Here is a 26609-nt window from a genome sequence, read left to right on the forward strand (position 1 = left end):
TGTCACAGTGTAATGTTTACTTTCATAAGCAAATTCTTTGCTCTCACCAGTACAGGTGACTCCGTCTCCGCTGTAACCGTTGTTACAGGTACATGTGAACGAGCCGGGTGTGTTAGTACAGGTTGCGTCATCGTCACAGTTGTCCGTACCATCAGTACATTCATCGTCATCTGTCGATATAAACAGTACCAGTGACCAAAGTGACCAGCGGATGAGACTTACCTCACTAATTCAGAGAAGTGCAAAGAAATTGAGGCAAAGAGCAAAAGGAGACTGAGTGCGTCAGTCAAAAATACAAACAATACAAGTTTCCAGAGCTGAACCAACATATGAGACCTATGTTAGAATGGCAAAAAATCATGCAGCCTAAGATTGTACAAAGAATGAAAAAGACTGAGACATTTAGTTGAAAATTACGGTGAGACTTTTTGTTATGAATGGAAAATAATGAAGGTACTACATTTACTGTAACAGTGTGATGTGTAACTTATTCATTACTAAATCTTTTAATTTATAACCATTCTCTTTTCTCTCACCATCACAGGTGACTCCGTCCCCGCTGTAACCGTTGTTACAGGTACATGAGAACGAGCCAGGTTCGTTAGTACAGGTTGCGTCTTCGTGGCAGTTGTCCGTACCATCAGTACATTCATCATTATCTGTATGTACAAACAATACAAATGACCAGAGGTGAATGAAATGGGAGTCTGGTGTCACATTTGAGAAAAAAAAAGTGTCATCATCATCATCAGTCACTGTGTTCTGTATCTATAGTCTGTAAAGTCCGCCAGAGAGATTGAGTAAGAAAGCTTGAGAATACTGAGTTAGTCAGTCGAAAATTCGGATAATTTTACAATGTCACGATCACTTTACTTTTGAATAACCAAATTCTTTGCTCTCACCATCACAGTCGACTCCGTCTCCGCTGTAACCGTTGTTACAGGTACATGAGAACGAGCCGGGTTCGTTACTACAGGTTGCGTCCTCGTGGCAGTTGTCCGTACCATCAGTACATTCATCGTTATCTACCGACACAAAACAATACACGCGACCAGAACTAGTAAAACATATGAGACCAATGTTTCATTTGCAAGAAATTTTGTCACGACAATAATTGATTACGAAAACTGAAGAAGACCGAGAAACCCAGTAGAAAAAAATGGTGAGACATTGTGTTGCGATATGGAATTTAATGGAAGTAATACTGTACAGTAACAGTGTATTTTCAATTTATTTATAACTAAACCGTTTGTATTTATAACAAATTCTTTGCTCTAACCATCACACGTGACTCCGTCCCCGCTGTAACCGCTGTTACAAGTACAGGTGAACGAGCCGGGTGTGTTAGTACAGGTTGCGTCATCGTCACAGTTGTCCGTGCCATCAGTACATTCATCGTCATCTGTATATACAAACATACAAGTGACCGACGCTTGATAAATATAGATAACGTATGCCACACGTCCGAAACGCCACGTGTCCAGAGATATTGGGAAAGAGAGAGGAAGAAAACTGAGTAAGGCCTAGGCCACGTTCATCATCATATAATTGATTTGATTATATGGATGACATCTTCAGGGACCCGGAAAACTGATGCGAGTGTGTGAATAAAAAATTTGGTTCCCACAGCGTTACCTTCATTATGAAATATTAGATGACCTTAGTAAGAAATTCCGGTCAGAAATTGTGTTGTAAAATGGAAGTAATTAGTATATGTCCTCTAACAGTGCAATGTTTATGCATACTTCATTAAAATATTTGCTCTCACCAGTACAGGTGACTCCATCCCCTGTGTAACCGGTGTTACAGTTACAGGTGAATGAGCCGATTGTGTTAGTACAGGTTGCGTCATCGTTGCAGTTGTCCGTACCATCAGTACATTCATCATTATCTGTAAATACATACGAATACATTCGCCGAAAATTCCGAATGGACAATGTTTTAAAATGAATTTGAATTGAAGTAGAAAATGTATTACATGTACTTTAACAGTGTCGCTTTTAAGAGACCTTCCGTTGTGAAATAGAACTTGAATTAAAAAAAAACATGTATTCTATCAGTGACGCTTTCTTATGCATAACCAAATTCTTTGCTCTCACCATCACAGTCGACTCCGTCCCCGCTGTAACCGTTGTTACAGCTACAGGTGAACGAGCCGGGTTCGTTAGTACAGGTTGCGTCATCGTGACAGTTATCCGTACCGTCCGCACATTCATCGTCATCTGTGAATACAAACAATGCTAGAGTTCCACCAACACATTCCTTCGACAAATAATCAAGGCTCATTGGAGAGTGACTTTCTTCAACAATGTAATGTACCGGTACATTACATTGTTGAACAAAGTCGCGTATTAAAATGTTTATGTACGAAGTGAAGCAGGGCTTGTTTTTCACAGTAACTTGTAGTCATTGATGAGATAGTTTATAGGGATTGTACATTAGACATTTGGGATACATGTTGTGGACTGCACTGTGAAACAAAGAATGTTACATCACTATTGTTGGAAGCAACAAGTCGGCAATGATGATCTGTGCCGCAAAGGTCGTATATTATAGGTAAAGGGGTTGTACAAAAAAACTACATTACTTTGTGGAAACATTCATGCAATGTATAAAGTCGTAAATATTGACATGTTTTATCTCGATAGTAATTTATACACATTGGAAGTATACAATTTACTACATTGCGGAGCTAGGTAGCAATTTGATATCTGGTGATGGGTTCTCTTGTCGATGTCGACGCATGAGTAGGCAGGCAGCCAGTCACTTGCCAAGGTGACTATGTCTATAAATATCTATAAATATTTTTTTTCAGGTACAAATCTAATACGTTTGACTGTCCTGTTATGAAATGCTGCGGATTAATTAATTGTACAAAGTAGCCCCTGGTTTGCATTTATAGAACTTGACATTATAGAAGGCATCCCACAAGTTATCTAGAGATCAAAAATCATGACGATCCGTCAACCCTTCCCGTGTTATTACCCTCCAAAGGGATGATGCAATTTCGCACGCGCGTAAGACTTGCTATAAGTTCCGGGAGTTTTAACCAATTGGACATACTAGTTCACTACTCAGTTAGGCTAATATTTCTCTCTTTGTTAGTTACATGAGTCTTATCTTTAAGTATCTGCTATTATGAAATAAAGTAGGCTTATAAACTGTCATCATTATCTATGCAAATTAGCCCCTGATTTGCATGATAAAATTTGAATATCTAAGGCATCTCCAAAGCTATCTCACTCACTCGCTCGCTAAATCTGCATTCCAAATACCATGACAATCTGTCAACCCAAACCATTCCACTCCAAAGGGATGATGCAACTACATAGGCGCGGAAAAATTCCTGTAGAATTCCGGACAATTTTGCCAATCAATCGGACGTAACATAAACTGTTAAGCTAGCCCCTGAGATGCCTATAAAAAAGCACCCTCAAACCGCCACACCCTCACCCATTTCACGGAGGTTAAGTTCTACGAACGTTTGTTGTTATTGTAGTTCTATTTGTCTCCAATTTACTCCAAATTACTTTGTTGAAGAAAAGAAGCCAACAGTCACGCGACTGCCACCGTCACATGATTGTTACTGTGTTTGCATTTGTCTTAAATGTTTATATTTTGTAGGAGCCTATATGAACAAAATATATGCAAACAAATGAAGCCTACCGTCACACGAATGCCCATCCTCATTCAGGGTGTAGCCAGCATCACAGGAACAGGAGTAACTCCCGTCTGTGTTATGGCAATTCTGGTCACAGCCACCATTATCAGTGGCACATTCGTCCACATCTATGTTAGAAATACATAAAAGTGAGTCAAGTCAGCATGTTTTAGCCACAATATATTGCCGTTCATTTATCTAACATTAGCTTGACGTTAATTACATACAGTCATACATGTCATACTATCCGGTGGTTGCCAGAAAGGGACAAAGATCAAAGATGATAAAGTCTGCCGAACTGAACATATCAATAACATAATCTAGTTCTTTCAATAAAAGCAGATATGGTATCTGCTGTACTAGGAGGTTTGTAACACCTGAAGAAGTCTAATGGTTTCTATTTGTTTGTGTAAATAATGTGCCAATCTTTATTTTTCAATTATGTTTTTGCTCTAACCCAAATAACACAAGTTGTCCTAAGTATAAACGTTTTATTTTGATCGCACATTGTCATTGTAGTGGCATGAGTCTCAATCTGACCCAATTTCTAAGACACTGAATCTAAAACAAGACGTAAAAAAATGAGGCCTACCGTCACACGTATGCTCATTGTCATTTAGGGCGTAGCCATCATCACAGGTACAGTGGTAACTCCCGGCTATGTTATTGCAGGTATGTTCGCATCCACCATTCCCATTGGCACATTCGTCCACATCTATATTAGAAAGAGGGCAAGATGAGTTGTCATGTGGCATGTAAACATGTTATCTTACCATCGTTCATTTATCTTTATATTGCCTGGTTTTAGAGACCTACAGGTATGAATGCTTATGGTTGTCACAAAGGGTAAAGACAATACAGATTGTCGGACTGAAGATACTTATTGTATATGAAGTTCATCTAATAAGAACAAATACAGTACCTACTGTAACAGGTCTATTGCAACGACTGGCATATTCTAGACATTTGTCGTTGATTTAATGAACAAGGTCCCCATTTGCAAACGCCATGTGTTATGTAATAATGATATCATATTAGTTCATGCTCTTCACCAAAATTACACATTAGACTTGTCCAAAGTACAAAGGCTTTATCCCAACTGGGCACTGCAAAGCCCGTCCATTACAATGATTGTTATTGTGGTTGCATTGGTCTGAAATTTTGTATAAGATTGAACTATGGAAAGCAAAAGAAGCCTACCGTCACACGAATGGTCATCGGCATTCAGGGTATAGCCAGCATCACATGTACAGTAGTAACTCCCGTCTGTGTTATGGCAATTCTGGTCACAGCCACCATTATCAGTGTCACATTCGTTCACATCTATGTTGGAAAGAGCAAAGTTACATCTCTTTATTGGATTGAATTCAAAAGACATACAGCCATGGATGCGAAGCACAAGTGGCTATTGTAGACAAAGACAATACTGGTTTTGGAACTGACTGTATGTTTTGTACCAATAGCACCTTCAGTATTGTTTGAACTTTATTTATTCATGAGAAGCTCAAATCGGTCTAATGGCCGCTGTAATAGTATGAAGTCATGCATGGTATCTACATACAGAGTGTTCCACAACAACTACATATTCTTAAAGTGTCTCCGTGTAAGTTTACAAGTACCATTCACAAAATTGAACGAGTCTCTCCAACAAAAATTGTCCAATATATAATAATTGTCTTAACGACACAACACAGTGCATTTTTTCCATTTTGTAAAAGCCTGTATGAAATATATGCATATAAAAGAAGCCTACCGTCACAAGATAGCCCGTCGGCATTTAGGTCGTAGCCAACATCACAGGAACAAATAAAGCTCGTCCCCTCTATGTCCGTGCAAGTATGTTCACAGCCTGCATTATTATCTATCAAGAAAACAAAGAGATTTCTTGTGAAATGAAATCTTTAGCACGCCAGATACAAAGATAGGTTCACACATTGCCGTACACAATTGCCCTATACATATATGTGTAACACAATTTAAATGGCATTTTAAGTGGATTCGTCATTGACAGTGTCATGCCTTTGGACCCTCCTAAGGGATATATACCAGAAAATAACAGTCACATCTAACCATTGTGTTGAGTAAAAAGAGCAATACAGAAGGAAATATGAACTCTTTTAGAGATATTAAAGCAAATACATTCCGTGATCATAGTTCTAAATTGTGAGACTAGGAAAATTAATTCTACTCCAAATTCTGTGTTGCACAGGACGATATCAGCTGCCATCAGCGCTAACTATATTACCCTTTATAGCATTCTTGTGATTTTCACATAGATGTCTCTGTTGAACATCTAAAAATGTATATGCAAAGGTGTTTGGGACGCTTCTCACGTACTTATACACGACAGTCATTTTGTCTGATGTTACACGTTCACATGGCGGTCTTTTATGCAAAGCATTTCCATACAACTTCTTGCATCCTGCGCGTTTTGCTATCTGATTTGCCCTTACCAATTTATTATAAACGTTGAAATGAAGAGAGGTCCAACAGTAAGAAACCATTGCAGTCTCACCACAACTGAACCAGACGCAGTTACATCCCCATGTTCCATCCTCGAGAGTCCAGAAGTAGCCGCCGGCTTCATCGCAGGTCACATATGTACAGGTGATCCATGGGAACCCCGGGCCAAACGGCAATCCGCAGTCACATTCTTGTCCGTCTTCTGTTCCCCATTCTGTATAAAGCTAAAAATAAATGTACAGAACTCGTTAAAATAAATCTTACTACATTGTGACATTCGTCTAAATAGAATTATTTTTTTATGATAACAACGCGTTGGGGTGCATTGCCACAAAAATGCAGGATATACCTCTCTCTTTAAAGAGCTTAATCGGGTTACGAATCAAACCGTTTCACCCTTACTGGTGGCATGTTCAGAGTGGTGGCACACAGTACAGACACATGAATATTGACGATAAGTCGCATTTACCGGATAGTAGTTCTCATTAACGTCGATGCAACCACAGTCTGTGGCTTCTGGTACACATGTCAACCCACTTTGCAAGTAGCCTGCATCGCACTCACAGCCTTCAACACAGGGAAGGTCACAGTCGTCTGGGGCGGCGGGGTTCACACATGTTGCAGGGCAGGGGCTTGTGCAATCAGAGTACGTGCTGCCTGCTGGACAATCCATACCTATCGAAAACAAAGAGTAAACTCGAGTTGTTAACAGAACTGCAGTCAGATCTACAGGGAAAAAATATAACGTGTTCGTCACTGTCAACAATGAAATCATTTTTATTCATAATTTACAACACCATTTGCTCCAAGGACACCGGGTTGCCTGTGTACATGTAAGCTTTTATTTTTGCATAGATCCATTGGAACCCCTGAAATACTGAAACACTTAACGTTAATGAGATGTGAAAGAATGGAACTTACCGCAATTCGTCGAAGCCCGCCAACTGAAAGGAGGCACGCCTGCGACACTACAAGCGTCGTAATAAGCCTCCAAGCCGCTGCAATAGCACTCTCCACCCGTTTCACACATGTCATTGACGCAGGCCTCCCAGTAGGGCTGGGGATCTACAGTACCATGGCAGGAGGCAAACGGACCGCTCTGATCTATAAGCACATCACACGGGTCCGAATGGGCACACGTTACTTGGATCGTCGGTTGACCAGTCGGAGAGTCTCCATTACAACTGAGGTGGACATAAAGTTTTATGTCAAAATTCTGAAAACACAATGTAAAAGGAAAGGGATTTTTTTCTGTGTCATTAACGGCATTGACTTCAAGCAAAAAAAAAGTGTATGGTGCACATAATACCAATGGTTTCATTATTTTCTTAATGGTTATGTTACAACTTTATCCTAAAAAGCAAACTTTTGTAGCTAAAGAATGATGGTCTTTAGCGCAGCAAAGAGGCGTTAGTACTTTGAAATCATTTCAAAATTCGTCAATTGACATAGCTAGACACAGATAGCCAGATGTAACATACGTTTCAGCGTCGGTCAGCCAGCTATTCCCGAATTCGTTCCAGTTTGCGGCCTGAGTTCCATCCGGCTTCTCAAAGTCATCGCCCGGTATGCCGTTGTAGTTACCACACAGGCCACACAGCTTATCCTGGTAGTTACTCGGAATCTCCACCTGTAGATGTGTTAGATGCGCATTATGATAATTTCACCCTTCGGATTCCTACTTATCATGTTACGTGTTACAGAAGATAACATCGACTCAAGGAACTTGATAGATTTTGGAAATTGTCAGACTTTTCAGGTAGTATCCAGCACAGTGTGTCAGTATTAAACAGCATGCTTAACCACAAACTGAATTTATATGTATAGTCTAACAGAAAAAAGTAAGACAAGGTCCATTAGCTCCTTTTATTTTAGTACAGGACCCCCTGTTATTTTAGTATAGGACCTAAAAGTGTCTGGCTAGGGCGGTAGGGCAATTTTTTGCCATGTTACCCAGTGTTGCCTCGCTCAGTGTTGCTGTTAATTGCATAATGCATATCTTTGATACCAGTCTTTGCTACCATTATCGGAAAGAAGACGACGCCTGTAGCTCCCGATCTCGTTTTGTTGAATTAGATGAAGGTTACTCAGAAGGGAGAATCACAATAACTGAACAAAAATGAATTGAAAATCACCAAAATAACTTAATCTAAAAAATATCAGAATTTAGAATCACACGACACGTCAAAGGGAAGAATTGTCAAAACTGTCTATAATGTGCTCACTTTGATTTGGTGGGTTCCATCGAAGAGAACGACCACGCACAAGTCCACCAGCTCCACTCGGACATACCTGCCGGTCAGTTTGATATCGATGGCGCCACTATCTAGGCTAATGGGAACATGGGCGATCTCTCCGTTCACCTTGTTTGAGAATAAACAACGAAGTCTGTAGTTTAGATGTGGAGTGAATAGCCCAAAGATTAGAACGTTATGGAAAATCTCGTTGAATCCGTAATTCCTACACGGAGCAATGTTTCACAGCATTACGAGGGATGCAATTATTAAAGACTGGAACATCTTATATAGATGACTTTCACTATTTGCTTGAACAGCATGAACCACTTTTTTTAAATGTCGTAACAAATTTCTCTTGAAGCAGTAAAAACTATGGTCACTCACCTTTATAACTTTGCCTTCTTCAATGCAGATTGTCCACGTAAACCCGTTAATGGTTACAATCACCCACACTTTACGGACAGCTGTTATTGATGATTCATCCACGGGGACGTGTTGGACATCGACGGTGAAGTCGTTGCCTACGCAGTCCTTTGCGAATGTGTATCTGCACGGGCCTTGGAAATGGTGAAGTTGTCCGTCCGGGGTACAGACGTTTGGATCTCCGTATGCCTTGCAGATTGCTCTATCTGTTGGGAACACACAGGGTTTCCTTGTGAAATGAAATCCTTAGCGTGCTTGGGATAAAGATGGGCTCAAACATTGAAGGATACACTTGAAGCTTGGAACATCAAGAATGTATTTTCAAAGAGGATGAAATCACTAGCGTGCAAGTCACTAATATTCATTCATAGCTGTGTAGTACATTCAAGAAGAAGTAATCTGGCAACCTGGCTGTCTTAAAAGAGCAAATTGTTGGTTCAACATAATTAAGGTTCCATCAAGAAAGGATTTTGGAAACTTTGAAACATATTTGGAATATTCTCTACAGCGTTAGGATACCACAGTACAGATATTATGTGCAGCACATCAAAATAACACAGAACCTGCTGCAATTAAAACTTTGTCTCACCACAACAGGACCCTACGCAATTGCATCCGTATTCTCCATCCACAAGAGTCCAGCTGTAACCTCCATCTTCATCACAGTTCACTGCCTCACACACGATGATCCCTCCCAGTGTGCAGTCACATTGATTACCATCTGGTGTGCCCCACTGATCTCCGAGCTTAAGATGTGCAAAGAAAACAAGAAACTCGTTACGATTAAAAAAGAGGGATACACATTACGAGATCCATCTCACTCGAGAGATAGTGAGCAGAATTCGAGATCCTTTACCTAATTAGAAGGTTTCCTTTACGGTTTTGTCTACGATGGAGAAGCTGTACTTAGATGTTTGTTTGAAAGTAGCATGTCTCTAGAAGCTTTTGGTGGATGATAATATCATTTGTTAGGAGTGTAGGTATCGGGAGAGAGAGCTAAGTGTTCAAGCAAAAGAAAAAAACGTTAAGATAGGAAAGACACATTACGAGACATATTACAGGTGACCTGACAGTCTTTACTCAATTTTGCCAATCACATTCACATTATAGGGTCATTCTTATTGATTGAAGCAGACACTCTTTTCCGTAGCTCGAGATAAAGAAGGAGCCACGAAATTATGAAGCGGACGATAAGCTACTAGATAAGGCACTAGAGAGCCGAAAACTACACCACTTATTTCTGGCATCAACAGCTATTTACCTCACGACCACATGTGGCGCCTCCAAAACACAGAAGTCTGCAATACTATAGAAAGTCGAAAGGTAGCCTATTATCCCTCTGACCTTTGTATCCCCCAAACCTACTCACCTGATATATATCATGAAGATACAGACATAGCTTATGGAGTTTTGGACACATATGTCAACAGCAGACACGTCTGCTTGGAGACTAGTACAATATATATATATATATATATATATATATATATGTGTGTGTGTGTGTGTGTGTGTGTGTGTGTGTGTGTAATGAACTGACCTCATAATATTGACCGTTATCGTCGATGCATCCGCACAGGTTTACCGGCACACAGTTAAGTCCACTCATCACGTGGTCTTCAATACACTCGCAGCCTGGTACACAGTCAGCGTCACAGGTGGCGGATTGATCCGCGCAGGTCGGAGGGCAGGGGGTCATGCAGTTACTGTACACGCTGTTTGCTGGGCACGGCAAGGCTGTGGAAAGTGAGCAAACAGTCAAATTCTGCTGTGATAAATTGTTTCAAGACTGTTCTAAATGTATCAAGTGTGTGTGCGTGTGTGTGTGTGTGTGTGTGTGATGTGTTAAAAATACATTGTGGAACATCAGAATGTTACGTACGACAAAATTCCGCAGTTCGCCAATCAAGGGTTGCAGCTGCCACGCCCTGTACTATACAATAGTCGGCATATGCCGCCAGGCTCTGGCACAGCCCCTCTCCACCCGATGCACACACGTCATAGACGCAGTTGTCGAAGTAAGCCTCAGGAGCTACAACCAAGTGGCAAATAGCAAACGGGCCGCCGTCATCTGTGATCATCCCGCAATGGTTTTCCGACGACGTCAGATTCTCCAAGGCCGGGTCACAGTCGACCACAGGGTCATCCGTCGGGCCTATGTCACCTCCAGGACAACTGAAGTGGATTGATATCTCATATCTCATTACAATGATGGGATTGTTATCTTAACAATTTTGGAAAGGAATGCTTATTCATGCTTAAAAATGTAAAAATGTAGTATATGTCTATTCAAATTTCAACACCTTTATATTCTTTATTAGCACATCAAGGCTTTCAAGTTAATCTACATTTAACAGCTTAATTCTTTCAACTATGACGAATTAAGGCGCTGAATATGTTTGTTAACATCTCGATATTTCAAATAAAAGATAAAACCCTGAGAAATATTTATAAACTGAATTGAAAGCTCTGCACATCTTTCGAATGATCAGGACATATATAGTCAATGTTGCAAGAAAGAAACAATCATTTCGAGACGTCAATATTTTCCTTAATACAAATGTATTTAACAGCATGGTTTCATTTACATATATTAATATATCTTGTATTCACATCACTCACGTGGAGATATCGGTCAACTGTGCATTCCCGTAAACGGTCCAGCTTTGTCCGTTCAGGTCATTGGAGGGGTCACCGTCAAAGTCACCGCACAGACCACACATGTTGCCCATGTAAGTCTCTGGAACCGCCACCTGTAGATGCATACCAGAGCATATCAGCGCCGTTTTCCTCAGATACCTATGCATTGTTTTTGTTTATCAACTTTCACAACGAGAAAATAAACGATGCAATTAACATAGATAGAAATTTCCAGAAAGAGGGGAAAAGCGCATGTAGCTTATGCAAGACCTCCCTCTGTAACCTAAACAAAATTGATTAAAATCGATTAATGATAAAGTCAAGTACTACAAAGAATTAAAACAAGATAAGAAATATGATATATAGGGGTCTAGAATAGTTTATTAGATGGGGTTTTATGGCACAATGCCAGAAAAGGCAATTCAGGACCTTTGATTTGAGATGTAACTTTCATTGCATTGAAATTGGTCATGACACATACAACATGGAAACATATAAAATTGTATGAAATATACTGACCCTAACTCGATCAACACCGTCAAAGTATACATCCACGCAAGATTCTGTCAACGTAACTCGAACATCAGTGCCGGTGAGGTGGATCTCAAACCTGCCGAGTATGTCGTAATAAGGAGGTGTTACGTCTATTCCGTCCACCTGTTTGAAGAAGAAGTACAAAATTACAATGCTGTGCTGTAAATCCAAAGCACAAGCGCACCGATACTATATTATGACATCTCTTCATCAGATACCTTTGTTACACATTTCAAGCATGAATCTGAGTACATTTACACACCCGCCATTCCTGTAACTTTAACTGGACTTGTCGCTACTCTAGGCTGTTAGGAGAGAAGGTTAAAAAACAATGGAGCTTACCGTTACATATTTGTTTTGATAGAAATAGATTTCGATGCCGTATGCTCTAATGCAGACTCCCCAGCTCGTTGAAAATGCCGCATTGTTGGGTAAGGGTTCGTTTTGAACTTCCACAGTAAAGTCAATGCCTGCACAGTCCCCGGCAAGTTGGTACCTGCACAGACCCTGGAAGTCATAGCGCTGGTTGTCGAACGTGGTGTAGTGTGGATCTCCAGCCGCAGTGCAGTAGCCTTGGTCTACCTCACACGCTGTTTTTAACAGTTAAAAAACGACAATAAGACTGCATATTTAATGATATGACTTGTTAAAATGTCGTGAACACGCCAGCACCCCCTGACTAAGAAACAAACACTGGTAAATATTTTGTTGCTCTTCTTTTATCTTAAGTTAAGAAAGGCATAAAATATGATCAGGTGTTAGTAGTGCTTGATAGATTGACAAAATTGATAGTGCGATAACAGTTAACACACCTGTATAACGTGTTATACATCAATAGACTTGGTTTTTGCTTCTAAGCCCATGTTGATTCGAACACATTTATGACGTCCTCTGAAAAACCCAAAACTGATTCGATCGTAAAAATAGTTTGGCCAAAAAAGTTGCATTGATTATGAAATCTAAGTGGTCAGGTACGTTTAACAAATGTATCCATTTTCTTATATTGTTTTGGCATTCACATGTATATATTTACCTTTGCCAGAATGGCTAAGGTTATGTTTTAGGCTTGTGTGTCTGTGTGTCTGTGTGTGTGTGTGTGTGTTAACAGCATAACTCGAGAAGCCTTTGATGGATCCCAATGATATTTGGTAGGTGGGTAGAGGTCGGGAAAACGAAGGTCAAGTTCGATAATGGGCCCCCTAGCGGCTTGCTAAGGTACTGCAGCAGAACCTCAATTTTTTATATCTCGTGTTCTGGACATGCTGTGGTCATGATTTTTGACTGGTAGATAGCCCTTGGGGCAGAGAGTAAGTGCTGTGAGTTTGGACTCCCTAGCGGCTTGTTTGGAACTGCAGGCGCCGGTTTCCTTTCAAACTTTGGACGAGAATAACTCTACAACGTGTTGACGGATCGTCATGATTTTTGGTATGTAGATAGAATGAGTGATGACTTACATAATGAAATACTAATTATGCAAATTAACAGCTGATTTGCATAATTAATGAGGAAAATTTATAAATCCACTGCATTCCATGATAGGACTTTCAAACTTGTTACATATGTAGCTGGGAAGGAGAGAAAAGTCGATGGATATCAATTATGCAAATGATGGCCTCATTTGCATAATTAATGAGAAAATATGAACATGTTGACAGATCATCATGTCTTTTGGTATGTAGGTAGCGTAAATGAAGACCTACATAATGAGATACCAATTATGCAAATCAACAGCTAATTTGCATAATTAATGAGGATATTTTGTAAATTCAAACTACATTCCACAATAGGACTTTAAAACTTGTCACATATGTAGCTGAGAAAGAGAGAAATGTCAATAAATGTTTATCATGCAAATGATGATCTCATTTGCATAATTAATGAGAAAATATGAACGTGTTGAAGGATCGTCATGATTTTTGGCATGTAGATAGCCTAAGTGAAGACTTGTATAATGTGATACTTATTATGCAAATTAACAGCTAATTTGCATAATTAATGAGGAAAATTTATAAATCCACTGCATTCCATGATAGGACTTTCAAACTTGTTACATATGTAGCTGGGAAGGAGAGAAAAGTCGATGGATATCAATTATGCAAATGATGGCCTCATTTGCATAATTAATGAGAAAATATGAACATGTTGACAGATCATCATGTCTTTTGGTATGTAGGTAGCGTAAATGAAGACCTACATAATGAGATACCAATTATGCAAATCAACAGCTAATTTGCATAATTAATGAGGATATTTTATAAATTCAAACTGCATTCCACAATAGGACTTTAAAACTTGTCACATATGTAGCTGAGAAAGAGAGAAATGTCAATAAATGTTTATCATGCAAATGATGATCTCATTTGCATAATTAATGAGAAAATATGAACGTGTTGAAGGATCGTCATGATTTTTGGCATGTAGATAGCCTACGTGAAGACTTATATAATGTGATACTTATTATGCAAATTAACAGCTAATTTGCATAATTAATGAGGAAAAGTTCATAAATCCACTGCATTCCATTATAGTACTTTCATCAAAGTTGTCACATATGTAACTGAGAAAAAGGGAAGAGAAAAAGAGGTGTATTTAAAGACTTTGAAAGAGAATAAGTCAAGAATGGATCAAAGGATCATCATGATTTTTGGCATGCTGATAGATATCGTAAATTGTAACTTGGGATCTAATTTGCATAATCAATGCCGCAATTTTATAAACCAACTCCAAGTATACAATTATAAAGAAAATGAAATGAGTAATGCATTTGTCTACAGACATCATTCTACATAACAAACCTGGTTTATTTGGCAAAGGTATGTTTGTTATTTGTTACATAAAAAGTTTTTCTCTCAAAAGAGCGTTTTTTGCGAGCCGCAGTATAAAGTTCCAAACTGGCTGTGTTCATCGTAACGTCATGACCAGTAAGGTCATCGTTTAATCTAACTAACATGTTATGATGCTCAAATTCATCAGAAAGGTGTAAATTTCACGCAAATGTCTTCGTATACATTATCAAACAATATAATTATGGTCAAACGTAACTTCAGTGAATATCTAATTTTGATGACATTGGTGTCGTCAGCATCATAAAGCTCCATTGTAGTGTGTAAGAATGGTTATCTAAACGCTCGATTGCGGGTACTTACGATCAAGTGTTTCACAAATATAGGCAATAGAAGGGTTGTCACATGGATGATCCCTCCACTGATTTGCAAATTGAGGTGAAGAAACCAGGTTTGCCTCGATGCGAACACAGTCTGCTTCACCGGGCGAATCGTTGGGTTCATCTTGTGCCCAGTTGTTGTAATCGGCTGACACTACTGATTCCCCATCTAAATACACATGGTCTCCCTCTACTTCTGTATCTGTGATCCCAATCCAGGCAGCGGCTTGGTCATTGCCGGCGTTCCGCAATCCCACAATGAAGTCGTCGGTCGCTTGGTCTTTGGGTTGTGCTAACCTGCCTTTATGAGATTCACACTCTGCTTTTGCTTGGGCGAATGTAAGCGGAGGTGTCGTTGGGGACGGAGTGATGATGAAGGCTTTATAGCATCTCGCACCGTGGGCACTCCAGCTACCATCTGGACAGGCTGTGCGAGAAGGAAAGAAGAAATTAAGTCAAGGATCGTAGTCCACTATCGATGCTGAAGTAAATATTGGGTGAAAAAGTACTCACTTGGTGGTTCAATGAGTAAAAAGATTAGAGAGTAACATATTTACAAAACATGTGCATCATTGTTCAACTCAGTGCAGAGGACTTTCCAAACCTCATACGAACACGACAACGGGAACATACAGATACAGATGCGAACGCGCGTTACATTGACAAAACCAATAACAAGACTGCAAGCTGCAAGGCAAAGGACGACACCGAAAATTAAGCAACATACCGATACCTGGCAACAGCACCATTTCATGTCAATGGCACACTATATTACACATTTATACATCACCGACTAGGCAACACCAACGTAAGAAACGTAAGAGATCGTCAAACGCGAAGTACCAACATAGACAAGGACGCAATCCATATTACCGACATCAAAAATACGTAACGGCGACAACTTCACATGATCATACATTGTCGCGTAATGTACCATTTTACCCATTCAACATGACGCAGCACAGTGTTATAAATAAACCATTGCAACAACAAACAGTCCGAAAATTCCACTACCAATCACAGACCAAAACATAGCTAAATTTGCAATCATTAAAGCATCATGCACAGATTTCCCGTAGCACTCCATTGCCCTCACTCAAATGTCACACAACTCATGTCAGGAAATCTTATGGCAATAGATGCAATCAAACTTAACACATATGCACAGTCAGTCAGTCAGTCATAGTCATACGGCGTGTATACAGATATGTACATGTCTTATCACACCTATCCACGAATTGAACACTACCGATTAAGCAACGCGAAATGTTAAATATGTCCAACCAAGCCTCAATACTAGAAACGCAATGCCGAAACAACGGAATAACCACATGTCATGCAAAAAAGAAATCAGCTACCTACCATAAACAACAGCGTCACACAAACGGGAGGAGAAATCAACACACAGAACTCAGCGTCGCACAAAAGACAGGAAAGGTCAACTCACAGCCACACAATCAATGAGTAACAGACAAGATGCTGAACGTACAAATATATATATATAAAGACTGCATTATTATAATTAAAGTACCGACCATGTTCCATTATAACGTAAAGTGCCATTGGCCCGCAGTTACATAAAATTACCATAAATAGGTGTTGACTATGATAATCAAAGTAGAGCGATATCAGCCATACCATGAACAGATGGTCGACAGCTGTTGACATATTCCGACCAAGGTGAACAGCTGACAACAGGACGAGCACAAAACGAACAGACAGAAGAATCTGTGTGTATGGTTCAAACATAATTCCCCTTCATAACAGTCTCTTTCTGTTCCTGATCATAACGCCTTACTTTAGGTGAGCCATCCAAGTAGCGATCACAAATCACCACAACAGCTGAACTAGCGAGTCTCTGTGTGGATGGCAAAGGCATAATCCACATTCATGAAAATACCCATTCCGTCCCTGTTACCTTCGGTAAGCCACACGAGTAGCGATCACGAACCCACCAAAACATACTCAACCTATGTCATGTACAACGCACACGCTCCTCCAAGTACATACCAACACAACATCAGCGTAACTCATGGCGGACCACGAAACATCTAACAGCAGAAACGAACTAGAGTTCCACGAACACATACCTTTGCCAAATAAACCAGGTTTGTTATGTAGAATGATGTCTGTAGACAAATGCGTTACTCATTTCATTTCATTTCAAGATTATATGCTTGGAGTTGGTTTATAAAATTTCGGCATTGATTATGCAAATTAGATCCCAAGTTACAATTAATTGATATCAGCCTACCAAAAACCATGATGATCCTTTGATTCATTCTTGAGTTATTCTCTTTTCAAGTCTTTTAATACACCTCTTACTCTCCTCCCTCTTTCTCAGTTACATATGTGACAACTTTGAAAGTACTATAATGGAATGCTGTGGATTTATGAACTTTTCCGAATCATGATCAGTTATGCAAATTAGCTGTTAATTTGCATAATAAGTATCACATTATATAAGTCTTCACTTAGGCTATTTACATGCCAAAAATCATGACAATCCGTCAACACGTTCATATTTTCTCATTAATTATGCAAATGAAGTCATCATTTGCATGATGAATATGTATTGACATTTCTCTCTCTCTCAGCTACATATGTGACAAGTTTAAATCCTATCATGGAATGTAGTGGATTTATAAAATGTCCTCATTAATTATGCAAATCAGCTATTGATTTGCATAATTGGTATCTCATTATGTATGTCTTCACTTACGCTACCTACATACCAAAAACCCTGATGATCCGTCAACATCTTCATATTTTCTCATTAATTATGCAAATGAGATCATCATTTGCATAATTGATATCTATTGACATTTCCCTCCTTCCCAGCTACATATGTGACAAGTTTGAAAGTCCTATCATGGAATGCAGTGGATTCATAAACTTTCCTCATTAATTATGCAAATTAGCTGTTGATTTGCATAATTAGTATCCATAATGTAAGTCAACACTCATTCTATCTACATACCAAAAATCATGAAGATCCGTCAACACGTTGTAGAGTTATTCTCGTCCAAAGTTTGAAAGGAAACCGGCGCCTGCAGTTCCAAAAAAGCCGCTAGGGAGCCCAAACTCACAGCACTTACTCTATGCCCTGAGGGCTATTTACCACTCAAAAATCATGACCACGGCATGTCCAAAACACGAGATATAAAAAATTGACTTTCCGCTGCAGTACCTTAGCAAGCCGCTATGGGGCCCATTATCGAACTTGACCTTCGTTTTCCCGACCCCTACTTACCTACCAAATATCATCAGGATCCATTCAAGGCTTCTTCAGTTATGCTGTTCACACACACACACACACACACACACACACACACACACACACACACACACACACACACAGACACACAAACACGCCCAAAACAATAACCTTAGCCATTCTGGCAAAGGTAAAAATCCGTTGTTTCCTTCTGGAGTTATGGAAAAGTCCTTTTACCAACAAATCCTACCTATTTTGCTAACTGGTTGGTATGGTCTGCCCAGTCTGGAAACTGACATGTGGGGTCAGGCCTCGGGAGCCGTCAACTGTCAGGTACAGCTGCACTGGTGGAATCTACCAAACCAGGTTGGGGGGTCGTAGTGCTTCAGAAGTTTTCGACAAGAATGCCCCGGCTATCCCTAAACTAGCTGCTAGGGGGCCCAAACATATGTCACCAACTCCTGAGCACAAGAGCTATTCAACACCCAAAATTCGTGACCATACCATGTTTAGAATATGAGAAAACACACCCGGAAGTTGCGCTGCAGTACCAAGGGAAGCCGCTATGGGGCCCATCATCGAACTCCCCCTCCGTTTTCCAGACCCCTACCCGCCCACCAAATATCATCAGCGTCCGTCGAAGTCTTCTCGAGTTATTCTGTCCACGGACAAAATTTTGCAAGTAAACCGGCGCCTGCACTTCCAAGAAAGCCGCTAGGGGGCCCAAACAGGCAGCAATCACTCTCTGCTTTAAGGGGTCCCTACCGCTTAAAAATCAAGACCGCAGCATGTCCAGAACGCGAGATATCAAACATGGAGTGTCCGTTGCAGTACCTTAAGAAGCCGTTAGGGGGCCCATTATCAAACTCCCCCCTGCGTTCTCCAGACCCCTACCCACCCACCAAATATCAGCTGCATCCGTCGCAGTCTTCTCGAGTTATGCTGTTCACAAACAGGGGGAAAACACACAACCGGACCGAAAATATTACCTTAGCCATTCTGGCAAAGGTAAATATAACACACCAGGTCCCCAAACGCACCAGTAGATAAATACAGTTGATTGTCATCTTAACAATTGTCGGGAATACCCCAAACAGTTGCTCTACGACGTCAACTATTCCAGGACAAAAAGACATCTGTTTAAGAATACCACTACGGCGACAAATAACTTACCCCATCTGCTTGGGGATAAACTGATTACCAAACTACGAAACAACATTGCCCATTCCATAATCCCAAAAATATAGGGGTGATTTCTGAAATTATTACATCTATTATAACAACAGCTACCGCGAAAAAAAAAAGAATGTGCATCATTTCGCAACGGAGTACAGACGACATGCCAAACCACATTCGAATGCGGCAAACGGAACATAGAGATATATGTGCGAACACTCAACATATGAACCGTTCACAAGACTCTGTCGCTGGAGGTTACCCTCCAGTCACAGAGTAACTAGTTTGAAATCTAAACACCATTGACCGAAATTAGTTTTAAACTGTGTAATAGGTAAATTTGTGTTTGTATGCTTTAAAACCCATTTTCTGCGGGTTGTTCCTTCATTTGTAAAACATTATGCAAACCAGTAATCCAGATGGGATGGTGACAAACTATGACGCCAGCAACCAACAGTCATTTTCGTGTCTTTCTTCTTCATATCTGCAGGCAGTCCTCAGTCTATGGTATTTCGTCAAAACACTAACGATAAGCGCATTCTAAAATTCGACATCTGATTTAGAAATAACATCCTAAGTGAATTTTCAGCTGATAAGGATTTATTCTACAATTTACTCACTAACGTAACATGCAACAGAATGTCAAAACCAGCAACTGGTCCTTAAACATGGGGATTTCTTACCCAGGGCAAGAACAACTAGAGTTCGGCGACCTCATACCTCCATGAAAATTTAGAGCTTTCGTAAATTTCATGCAATTGACTAGCACATTAACATAATTTATGCATGGTATTGTTCATCATTGACTAACGTACACATGTCGCCATTATATATTATAAAATTCCCATTATTAATCATAAAGCGTTTTTGCAATTTTTACATAAATTATGCAAATAAGTTCCTCATTACCATATTTGGTATCTGCTTATATTCCACCTATCATAGTTAACATGTGTTACATTTATTGAAGTCCAGTTATTGAAAACAATGGAATTATACAATTTCCTCATTAATCATGCAAATTATGTCCTCATTTGCATAAAATGTATATCATTATGAACATATTTGCCTAAGGTACCCGCATGCCTAGTATGATGCCAATCCATCAATCCTTTCTGCAGTTATCCTCTTTAGAATGTCTTGACAAAAACGCCCTTGCAGTTCCGCAATTAAATGTTAGGGGGCTGAAACCTGCCCCACTTTGTCATGACACTGCAAGCTATCTACCAGCCAAATGTCAAGACCATATCACATCCAGGACAAGAGATACATTGAAAAAAACGGCCATGATATAATATCCTCATTAATTATGCAAATGTACTCCTATTTTGCATAATTAGTATTTAATCTTGTACAAAATTTTCTAAGGTACCTACATACCAAAAATTATGAAAATCCGTTGTTCCCTTCTTGAGTTATCCTCGTCAGAAGTTTTTGACAAAAATGCCCCTGCTATTCCCAAACTAGACGCTAGGGGGCCCAAACTTACGTAATTTTTTCCTGAGCACAAGAGCTATCTAATGCTTAAAAATCTTGACCATAGCATGTTCAGAACACCGAGATAGCAAACCGGAAGTTGCGCTGCAGTACCAAGGCCACCGACCAGGGGGCCCAAAATTGACCTTGACCTTCGTCTTCCCAACCCCTACCTACATACCAAATATCACCGTAGTCCATCAAGAGGTTCTCAAGTTATGATGACCACAAATATGCGGACACACAGACACACACACAAACACACACACACACAAACACACAAACACACACACAGACACACTCAAAACTATACCTCCATTTTTTCATGGAGGTAATAAGGAAGTGACTTGTGACTGTGACTTGTCCAGCAGTTTGAAAGGTGGATTGACCCCCATAACCACATAAAGTCATAAACATCCCAGACTGTCTACCAGCTAGAAACAACGGTCAGAGACAGATTAGCACACCAGCTAGAAACAATGGTCAGAGACAAATTAGCATATTACTGGTCACAGATTCAAATACTGTACTGGTTCAAAGTATTAGTTTTCATAGGAACATTATCAAATCATATAGAATTACCCAAAGTAAGTAACAAAGTTACATAATGCAAGGTTTCAATTAGATAAGATCATGTTATAATAAGATAGTACTATCTGCAGTTCTTGGAAAAACAACTTTCTTCAAATTTCAAATCAGAGTTGTCAAAATTGTATCAAAGCATCTATTTGCATCTGCATTTCGAACATGAAAATGTCTTCCTCACAGCTGTAGAAATATGACTGGTAATACTTGACTTTTAGTAAGGAACCTGTATAGACCTATGCTCTGTAGAACTGTACATATAACTACCAACTGATGTCTCACACTGAATAGCAACCCGGTGTTGTCATTACTTCATACTCTGGGCTAAGTGATCTTCAAGCTAATTTTTTTATGATGTGTAGTCTTACTTCAATATCTTATCTGTTGTCTCTAGATTTAAAACATGATTTGAAGAGAAACCTGTACTTGGTAAACTCTATCTGCCAGGCCTGACCACTGATGTTAACTGCATGGGTGCCCGAAGCATACTGAAGGCCATAGTTTACATTATCGGGTCTTTATATAGTTTTACCAGCCACTTTAAAAGGCCTTAATCCCTCCAAAGCATCCGGGCCAGACCAAATACCTCCTTGGTTTCTCAAAATGACAGCCAGTGAAATCGCACCTATTTTAACTAACATTTTCTAACAATCGCTTGACAAAGAAGAAATCCCCCAAGACTGATGAAGAGATGCAAATATATGCGCCATTTTAAGTTAAAAAGGGCTGTATTTCCTGTAAGCTACTCGATCCATATCCATAGCCATATCATGAAACACTTAGAAGGCCACAATATACTAACGGACTACTAGCATGGTTTCAGAGCAAAGCGATTCACGGAATCACAGCTTATTCTAGCAGTTCACGACATAGCTGGGGCACTGAACAATAAAAACAAGTAAATCTAGCTGTACAATTGATTTCACTAAAGTCCTACATATCAGGCTCATATAAAAACAGGAGTGTTATGGAATTCAAGGTACTGCCCAAAACTGGTTAAAGGCTTTCCTGGCGAATAGAGAGCAAGCGGTAATGGTAGAAGGGAAAGACTCAGCTACAGTTAAAGTTCTGCAAGGCCATTGCCTTTCCTCTCGTACATAAACGAGTTGCCAGACCAGCTCGATTCAAGTGTGAGGTTATTTGACGATGATTGTCTGTTATATGTAGAGGTATCTACAAAGAATGATTCACAACTTCTTCAGAAAGAGCGGAAAACCCTGGAAGAATGGCAAAGAAAATATTGCTCATGCAGTTCAATCCTGATAAGTGCTACATCATTCACATAACTAACAAATATACACGATAGAGTTCCACGAACACGTATCTTCGCCAAACAATTCACCAAAAACAATATTTCAATGAAGATTGTTGCTTTTGAAATAATGTTAAATTCGGGAGCTATTAATGAAATGCTTTTGGGATGTGAGTTTTTTAATTTTTGTGTCTTGTTTAGGAATACAGTGAATTAATTTATATTGTTTGTGTATTTTTGCCTGCATTTGAAAGACCTTGAAATTGTGGCATAGTTTTTGGTATGTCTGTATGTGTGTGTGTGTGTGTGTGTGTGTGTGTGTGTGTGTGTGTGTGTGTGTGTGTGTTCTTTTGCATTTTTGTGGTCAGCATAACTCTAGTATATTTGGATGGATTGTAATGATATATTTGGTATGTGGCAACTTTTTACTTGGACATGATGTGTTTTTGTCTTTTTAGTGGTAGGTTACAGGAACGATGGATTTGCATGACATTTAGCATATTGTCACTTTTGGTAGATATGTACATTCTAAATTGTGAATTATGCAAAGTTGGAGTTAATTAGCATACATATCTATAATGATCTGGATCTTATTTGTAATTAATCTTATTGTCAGACTTATTTACAGGTAACATGTAGTTTTGGTAGGTGGGTAAATAGCAGAAATGATTCATGCATTTAAGTCTATTTCATCTATTTACATGTAGTGAATGGTTGGATTGTCAACATTGTGGCTTGAGATAGATAATTTAATAGTCTGATAAATGCGGGTGACAAATACTCCACCCAGTTGTCACAGCTACAGCAATGTACATTTCTTGTTTACATACCAGGCTTTAGACCTCAATTCTAATCTCCAAACCGTTCTTCTGTATGCTCCTTGTCATTTCCTGCTTGATCTGAATGATAAAGTCAATTATTATCGGCATGCTCACAAATAATACATTAAGCTTCACTGTTGACTGACGTCTTTTCAAACTTGAGGGGGAAAGTTTGAGTAGCTTGATTGACAAAATATTTATACTGATTCTTGGCGATATTGTAGCGCACTTTTAATTACGGTTCCCCGTCATTTTGTTCAAAGGCATAATAAAATGGGACATTTGCTGAGTTTGCATTGAGATAATATGGCCCATAATGAAGAAAGAGCGTAGCAAATTTCTCTGAAAATGAGATCTCTCGGTTAAAGTAAAACTGTTTAGTACAGTAACAGTAGAAGGCTTGCTTGCAGCGAGAGGGAACTTACGGCCGCAGTCTATGTACCAGCCGGCGACACGTATCACAACTCCCCTTCATGTCACTAGGGGGCGTGGTTAAAACTAGTGGACTGCATGGTAAAATAAGTCTACACAATCAACCTTTATGTTTAAGACCGAAATGTTAAACTAGTGGAAACTTTTCTACTGCATGCTATAGTGAGATCAATGGATGTAATTGTAAGTTGTAAATATACTTTGAAAAATAAGTCTTTCATTTGCTTGATGAACAGTAAGTAGATGCATGTACTGTTTCTTGGCGATATTGCAGCACACTTGGTTTTTACGCTTCACATTCATTTCTTTAATCAAAGGCATAATAGAGAGGGCCATTTCTCATCTTTGCAATCAGATATGTTAGTCCGCAATCTAATTAAAGCGTAAGTATATCTCTGAAGGTGATTTCTGTTTGTTTATGTAAAACTGTTCAATACAGTACATCCTTGTAGGCGACCTATTGATCATGACATACGTCTAAAGACACCAGTTGTGAAGCACATGTATGTACCAACCCTATTTTCTTCTGCAGTTCATTGCAGTTTAGTTTCCCTAAGTAATTATATTAGATAGATGGTGAGTTACCTAGTTTGTATCTCATTATGTTCATTATCACCCAAAGTAACTACATACCAAAAACAAAGAATATTAAACAATTCCCTCTGGAGTTATTGTTCTCCTAAGGTACAAATTATAAGACCCACTGCAATTCCAAACAAGCTGCTAGGTGGCCCAAACTTACACCATTTACTCCCTGTCCCAACAGCTATCCGCCACTTAAAAATGATCAACCTGGCACTTCAAGACAATTTCAGCGAAAGCTTTAATTTGATGCACACTTGCAGTACCAAAACCAGGAGGCCCATTATCGCACTTGACCTTCGTTGATGTGACCCCTACCTATTCACCAAATATCATGATCATCCATCAAGAACATCTCGAGATATTTTGTTTACAGACAAACCCACTTACGTACAAAGACAGCTACCGGACCATAGCTAAAAGCTAGCTAAACCATTCTCGCACTTGACAATCCTCTCCATAACCGCTACACACCTAACAAATATCGTGAAAATCCCCAGGCTGCATTTTGACTTATGCTGCCCCAAACAAACCGCAAAAATACCAAGCTCGCTGCTGTACCGTAGGAAAACGCCAGGTAAACCGTTTCCGAATTAGGCATGCCTTTTTACAACCGATACACACCTATCAAAAGGAACAAAGTTCCATTCTCAATTTCTCGACTTATATGCTGTTGACCTGCATACAGACCCATGTCGACAAAACATACTCTTCTTGGCGAAGAAAACGATATACCACAGGTATGGGGAAATATATTGCACCATACCTGTATATAATCAAAAGCTATCAAAAGCATAAACGTCTAGGCGAAGGTAAAGTAGGACTGGACCTATAGTTTTATGTCTAACAGACTACAGAATGCTCTACCAGGGCAAGGTTTCCGACTCGTCACATCTCGGCAACTATCTAGTACTAATTGACTTTGCACTCCGAAAGGTAAACAACAGGTGGAAATATTTAGATGACATACATCCCACTCAGGCGAGATCCCTACATCAACAATGTTTAGTGCAGGATTCCGTTAACAACCTCAACTAATGGGTCAAAGAACACAAAATGATAATGACTTTCGATTTTAATAAATCTTCCCCACCTCTCACTCTAGCTGCCTTGATGGACAATCACTAGAAGCAGCTATTCAAATAAGGTCATTATCCGCATAAACATCCAGTCTATGGTTGCATAATATTTATGCATAATATTTATGAATATTCTTCTCTTTCTCAGTTACCAATTTCATATGTTACAATAGTCCTATAATGAAACAGGACGGACTTAGACAATTTCCTCATTAATTATACAAATTAGATTCCGATCTGCATAATTGATATCTAACTATAGGAAGCATCATTTGAGCTATCCTCATAACAAAAATCATGATGATCCATCAACCCCTTCTTGAGTTGTTCCTTTTCACACTAAATTGGCCATTGCTGTTTCAAAACAAGTCGCTAGGGAGCACAAACGTATTCCACTTACTATCGGCCTCAAGAGCTATCTAACACTCAAACATCATAGCCACAGCATGCCCAGAACTGAAGCCCAAGAAAATCAAATGTCAAACAGATACGCATTAAGCATACGACTTACCAAGAAACAATTAATCAAGCAAACAGCAAACCTGTTCAAGTCACATCATAAAAATACACCGATAAACACAAATAAATATACACAAATAAATCAACGACACAAGACATGATAGTAATTGAAAACGAACTGCTCAAAGAAACGAAATAAGACCTATGAGCTGTCGGCCGCGGGTAATGAAAATGATGAAGTTTGCAAACTGTAGTTTCACAACAACACCTTAACACCCCAAGTGGGGACAAAATAGACTCAAATGCAAGAAACCTCCTTGCCAAATCAGCACATTCACAAAGTCAGAAATTTGCATAACTATGTACACAATGTTCAATGGAACTCTCAACCGCACAATCAGCATCCATGTCT

At 39.4% G+C, this 26609-nt stretch overlaps 1 protein-coding gene across 1 annotated transcript in view; it reads right to left on the reverse strand.

Annotated features, from left to right (window-relative positions):
- LOC118429446 (fibrillin-3-like) overlaps positions 1 to 26609 on the reverse strand; it is a 137807-nt gene that overhangs the window by 44913 nt on the left and 66285 nt on the right. Inside the window, exons 8-25 of the mRNA XM_035839931.1 lie at positions 10322 to 10518; positions 9374 to 9530; positions 8746 to 8990; positions 8350 to 8487; positions 7606 to 7754; positions 7046 to 7308; positions 6594 to 6799; positions 6177 to 6348; positions 5415 to 5522; positions 4862 to 4984; positions 4254 to 4376; positions 3667 to 3789; positions 2100 to 2222; positions 1769 to 1891; positions 1280 to 1402; positions 903 to 1025; positions 537 to 659; positions 48 to 170 (exon numbers count right to left, since the gene is read on the reverse strand). Of these exons, the coding sequence (XP_035695824.1) occupies positions 48 to 170; positions 537 to 659; positions 903 to 1025; positions 1280 to 1402; positions 1769 to 1891; positions 2100 to 2222; positions 3667 to 3789; positions 4254 to 4376; positions 4862 to 4984; positions 5415 to 5522; positions 6177 to 6348; positions 6594 to 6799; positions 7046 to 7308; positions 7606 to 7754; positions 8350 to 8487; positions 8746 to 8990; positions 9374 to 9530; positions 10322 to 10518 (2742 nt within the window). The remainder of the gene's footprint in view (positions 1 to 47; positions 171 to 536; positions 660 to 902; positions 1026 to 1279; positions 1403 to 1768; positions 1892 to 2099; positions 2223 to 3666; positions 3790 to 4253; positions 4377 to 4861; positions 4985 to 5414; positions 5523 to 6176; positions 6349 to 6593; positions 6800 to 7045; positions 7309 to 7605; positions 7755 to 8349; positions 8488 to 8745; positions 8991 to 9373; positions 9531 to 10321; positions 10519 to 26609) is intronic.

This window comes from Branchiostoma floridae, chromosome 13, assembly GCF_000003815.2.
Source record: "Branchiostoma floridae strain S238N-H82 chromosome 13, Bfl_VNyyK, whole genome shotgun sequence".
NCBI classification, from domain to species: Eukaryota; Metazoa; Chordata; class Leptocardii; order Amphioxiformes; family Branchiostomatidae; genus Branchiostoma; species Branchiostoma floridae.